Source organism: Sprattus sprattus (genome assembly GCF_963457725.1).
Source record: "Sprattus sprattus genome assembly, chromosome: 10".
Taxonomy (NCBI): Eukaryota; Metazoa; Chordata; class Actinopteri; order Clupeiformes; family Clupeidae; genus Sprattus; species Sprattus sprattus.
Genome location: NC_137908.1, coordinates 32,124,495 through 32,130,494, shown reverse-complemented (window position 1 = coordinate 32,130,494; position 6,000 = coordinate 32,124,495). Strand labels below are relative to the sequence as shown.

General features: G+C 39.0%; 1 protein-coding gene across 1 annotated transcript in view; it reads left to right on the top strand.

The window, feature by feature from the left end:
• Positions 1-347: 347 nt before the first annotated feature.
• The window catches only part of ephb2b (eph receptor B2b), a gene marked incomplete at its 3' end in the record, with an annotated part of 169,780 nt that continues 164,127 nt past the window's right edge, over positions 348-6,000 (top strand). Inside the window, exon 1 of the mRNA XM_080846142.1 lies at positions 348-414. Within this exon, the coding sequence (XP_080702268.1) occupies positions 363-414 (52 nt within the window). The 5' untranslated portion in view covers positions 348-362. The remainder of the gene's footprint in view (positions 415-6,000) is intronic.

Below are 6,000 nucleotides of genomic sequence, written 5' to 3'. Positions count from 1 at the left end.
CTTACTCGGGAGGTCGCTGGTTCACGCGTTTTATTCAAAAACATCCTAACTGCACACGATGCAGTGCTTTAAAATTATAAACCTTGAATGAGGCGACTCGTCTAAGAAATATATTTTAAATGTAAGTCTTAGTTCACTTAAAATACTTGTCCATAACTGCAAGACACATCGCTCCCCTTTGTCTGATGTATTTGGTCTCGTCCAAACTTGCTTCGGATTGTAGTTCTCGTCTATGGCATCACATTCATTCAATTGAAGGTGAAAGTCTGCTTGTCCCCACCAGCTTGTGCTCTCAATGGCTTTCACGACTTCTTGTATTTGAATGCCTGGACTTTTTATCATTTCGCCCTGAGAAACCAATAATGGATATCCTATGGATTTTATGGATAATACCCACGGCACTGGCTGTTGAAGGTAAGATATGGTTACCACGATTTGGTTTCCACAGCATCTTGGCGAGAGTTTATGGTTACGGCACGTTATGTATTGAACGCCTTCCAAGAGCAGGGGAAGCGCAATCAGTGTTCAGTTTAAAAAAAAAAAAAACGAGTAAGAAGAAAAACGAAATGGGCATTTTGTCGTGAGAACAAGCAATACGTTTTGTGTTGATATTTTCTCATGGTGTTCTTTTTCCTGTTAACAGAAGGCTACAACCTCTGGTTAAAAGAGTAGGCTACAGTGCATGTGCCCCAAACCGCGCAGGTTCATTGCATCGCTCAAAGTAATTTCTTCTCATTTATCAGTGTTAACCGTCAGTTTTATAAGCCTCCATGTCGTCGCCAAATTTTCAGATCCAGTGATTAGATGTATTTTTTCTTTAGAGGTGAATCACTTTGGGACGGTGCAATACTTTATCGTAGCTTACGCTAAAAGCATATCGTTCTTTTTAGAGAACAGAGACATGGACGATTGGCGCATTCAATTATTCTTCAAATAGTGAATTACACTTTACACTGCCATCCAAATGTACTATACGGGGTAGGCATATACATGCGTATGCTCTCTTCTCCAACGGTTATGATGCTTCGGATTTATCCTGTCCTGTAGGACAATGGAACAGGCGACACACGCTCATATTTCAAGCGTTTTATTTCGATTTGCAGTTTTCGTTGAATAAATGAAGCCCGTGGCCACCACCATGCTTGGAGAGTCCATTCAGTCCATGGGGTAAACGAGCCTCCTGTGGCTCTCGCAAATGCCGTCTCCTGTGAGCAGGTAGCGCACTCAGCACGAACGTGAAGGCTGTGTTACCAACTCCACATACAGTACGTATGTGGCACTTGACAGGTGTTACTTAGTTGAACAGCGTTTCACCTCAGTACAAATGTTTGTTTAAAGAAGGGGCGAAAATGAATAATGCTATTAAATACCATTTGATACGCTGTTAGGCTACATCTTTAATACATACTCTGATGTCTGGAGCTCAGAGGAAAGTTCTTGCTTGAGACAACATTTATTTAAATTTGTTAGTGTTTTGTATGCCGTGTTCCAAGTTAAATTGGAAGAAGTAATAAACAACTGGACAAGCAATAGCAACAGCATAATCACCAGCTCATTAAAAAATATTAAGGCCTAAAGTTTTTGACAACGCTAGGTAGTAATCGACAGGCTTTGGAAAGCAAAAGTGAAGTAAATTATGAAATATTATTCACAGTGCTCCCTTTTCATCTTTATACACAAATTAATTCAAATAATGACTATTTTATACAATCTAAAAACATTTTGGAGTGAATTTTTACAATCTTGCTAGTGCTGCGTTGAAAGCAGGCACTGTATTGAAGATTTATTCTTGATGTGCTTTGAAACACACAGTTATTCTGTTACTGTGTGCAACCAAAGCTACAGGTGAAGTGGTTTGTTTTAGAGGTATCAGATTTTGCATGCAGGCAATTACAAAGTGTTGATGACAACTTAATGGCGACACTGCTAATGATATTACTTGTGAATTATGATGAGGACTTTAAATCTCCAACGTGTGATGTAAATGGAGATGGTAAATTGAAATCCATTAAGTAATAAAAAAGAAACTCAGTAAATTCAGTTGCAGAAAAAAACTGAATCTTCTCTTCTCTGATCTTCTCATTCACACAAACAGATTTGCGCCTTCCAAACAATTTTGAATAGAAATATTGTTTGTGATCTACGCAATGCAAAAACAATAGTTTGGCGTGGGAAGCCGTTTGCAAGTAGCTCAGGGTTAGTTATAGAAGTAAGAGATTTGTTCAAGACGCCCGTTTCAGCATGCCACCATGCTGTAGGCTATGCTTCAGATATCTCCATATGGGGTGGGGACGGCAGACTTTCATGGCAGACATTTTGCTCTGATCTCTCTCCCTTTTTTCGGCTAATTCCAGAGCACGACGTGGCACCCTAGAGGTCTCTTTTTTCTCTCTTTTTGAATGTAAACACTGATTCACAAGAAGCCACTTTCAAAAAGGGAAATAAGATATGGAGGCAGTAGAGTACAGAGTGGCTGTCTATGGATGAGGGCCTTGTCTCAGTATGCCTTTCATGTGTGTGGTAATGTTCCGTGGGGATAAGTATAAGGACGTCTCCAAGGTTTTGGTTCCCTCTGTCCTCTCTCATTAAAAAGGAATGTAATAATAAGATAAGCATCAATTATTTAAGATCATTTATTTCTATATTGTAGTAAGTAATTTGTGACAGACACAATGAGGCTTATTTTTGGAAAACGCTTTGTGACAGACCTAACTCGTTACATCTTCGGTTGCTGAAGCTATATTTTTTGCTTAGTGACGATCATGAATTTCAGTGTCGTGAATGGTTGCTTTTTCTTCTCCCCGATCTTACCCTCCATGTCACCCTAGCTTTTCAACCAATGAACATGCCGCATTAGGCCACGTATGAAAAATCAAGAGTTGAAAAAGAGGTCACAGTGGCTATAACCCAAAAAACAACACGCTAGAAGAGATTCTGTGATATAACATTAAATCGAAAGTTGTTCGGAATCTAAATGTTGTTGACCCTGATGAAATATAGTTTTACTTAATTACAGCAGTGAAAATACATATGGTAAATACAGATTCATATTGTCATAATGTTTTTTTAGAATTTCTGAAGGAAAACCATCAATGTTTGAATTATAGGGATGTTTTGCGTATGTATTTCTTGAATTCTTTAATTGCAAAATTGTATAAAAAAAATGTAAATAATTATTTTTTTTCGAGGTATGAAGGATTGTGTACATCACTTTGATTTAGGTGTTTTCTTTAATAGCCTGTAGCGAGAAAAATACAGAAATTAGCCAGTTTCCATTAGCCAATACAGGCCGAATGTCGATGTTCCTCCGAACTAACACATTTTTCTAACCGATGGGTCCATACTCCCCAGGGTCCAAGGTTGTTTAGAGTCGTATAGCGTTCTGAACTTGCCATATAATTCTAAGATTGCTCAGCAGGTGACAAGTCTGAAATATGTCTCATCTTGTAATGTTTATGTTTAATACGATCTGGCTGTACTCTGTGGCTGGACTTGGAGTTGCTCAGTTATACAGCGCTCTCAATGAGGCACAGTTTTTTTTTTTCATCTGCTTGCTTTTGATTCTTGGCAGTTTCAGATTGAGGTGTGTTTTCAATTATCCTATGTTATTCATCCACACATAATTAATCAATGAAACCATAATGACTGCATATCAGGTGGGTTGCGTCAGCCCTGATGTCCTCCCTCACTGTGTGAGTTTTGGATCGACAGAGTCTTTAGGCCTGCTTTCTTTTAGTGCTTACATATCCTATCCATTCATTTCAATGAGGATTAGTATGCATAGGGGAATCTTTATATAACTGTCAACCTGACATTTTTTTTGTGCAAATTCAAAGCAAATGGGTTATAGTTATAGACCACTGGGTGGTTACATAATTAGTTGAATCCTCGTTGATTTAATTCCTGTATGATTTTTTTTGTCAATTTCAACATTTATAGGCACTATAGAGCCATTTCAGCTTCGGATTTATACACAGAGTAGAGAGTGCTGACCTGATGGCATTTTAGGTCAACGTGTTAATGAATTATCTAATCATGAGGAAAGGAGGCTCAGCAGAACCCGTGCTCATTTTACTGGGTAGAAAACTGGCACCTACCCTGAGAAAAATAAGACTCATTAAGAATGGTCAGTTATTTAATTTGGCAAATGCTAAAGTGATTGTCATTCAGTGGTATTCACCAAGATAAAATTAATATTTATTTTATGCTTACATTTAGTGGAAAGGTGTTTTTGTTAGCAGCTCTCTGTGTTTCATACAAAGTTCAAAGCGAGGGACACAGAAACAGCCTCCTCTCTGAGGGAATAAATACTCAGCATGGTAAATAGCATGGGGTCCGATCTTCCCTATTTCACTGTTATGTATGGGTTGTTACCGTGTGTAACAAAAATGACCCAACGCATGTTATTATCAGTGCAGTGGTTTAGAATTGAAATATATTATATATACAGCAGTGCTATATTTTTATACTGAAATATAAAACGGTTGAACGCAATTCATGATAACAGTTTCAGGATCGAGATGCTGGATTTAAGCACTTATGGAGATACTTTTCCAACCTTTGAATATTACAGCTCAGTTCTTAGTGGAACATTACATATTGTGTAACATCTGCAATTATACAGAATGATTGGTAACAAAAAACAGAAACGCAGTTTGTGCGTATGTTATATACTTTAAGTGAAACATGTTCGTATAGCAAAGGGAAGAGATAACTTACAGTCACCTTCAAATACAGTGGCAAGTCAACAGTTTCATTAAAATACCAGCCACAGTCTCCAACACTTAAAAAACATCAAAGCATGGTTCAGTTGCTGTACTTATTTTGCTTTCACAAACAGCAGATAACACACTCTACACAGCTAAATTTCACCGCCACCGTAGCAGATCAATGAAATGATTTGTTTGTTAACATGGATGTTTCTATCAAAATTTTCATTTAAAATCTCTGCCAAGTCTGAATAAGCTGATTTCAAATGTTAATTTGCATTTTAAACTGTACCCTAAATGTGGGCTGTTTAAGTGTGAGCCTACACAGACAAATACACACGCAAACACACACCAATTTTGGACGAGGAACAAAAGACAGAGCATGCTGGAAGGTGGGATGTGTGTATGTGTGCTAGTATGGGTGGGAGGGGGGGCGGTTCTGAAACATGATTAAATAAGGTAAAATGAGCGGCATTCCCTGTACTGCGCTTTCTCAGTGGGCCCTGTGAGCAGAACAGAGCAGAGCAGATGCAGAGAGCTCGTCTGCACGCCAGCCTCCACCGGGGCTTTCATAAAGAATGAGCCCCCATTCAGGGCCCTAATCCACGCCGCCCAGGGCCCGGCTATTGTCACTTTGCATGCAAAATTTCAATTAGTGCTGGTACCAGTTGTTTCGCGCGAGGGTGGGTGTCACGTTTCGGGGACATGCACGGGGTACCTTGACGACATGTCATGGGGGGGGCTTGGGGTGGGATTGTGAGGGAAGGAATGTTAGGAAAGTGGGCAAATACTGGAGAATGCCCACCACACAAACCCCTGGTCTCTGGCAGGGGATGACGTCATAAACATCGTTGTTTGGTGCGGCCATTTTTTTATTTTTTTTTCGTCGGTGTGACACAGTAATGTGCTGGACTGAATGTCGGGGGAAAAAAGGAACAGAAAAAGAGCTATTATCTTAAAAGACCGATTATTTTGTAGTGAAAAACGCATTCAATCATGGTTGCTCTGATTGTGGCACAGCTTTAAGAAAAAAGACAAGATCAATGTTGTCATACAGGCTGACAGGGAAATCTATTATTTTTATGTATTAGGTCATCCCACCCACACACTTTTTGCAGACAGTAATCAGCAGGTCCAGCAGAGGGGGATAAATTATTCACCACTTAGACATGAACAGATTTACACCCACACAGCTCTGCAAGCACCAATAGGTACAGATCATTTACCCGTAAATTAAACAATGTTTATATCTTTGCAATGTAATTTTCAATATTATTAATTAATAAAACGA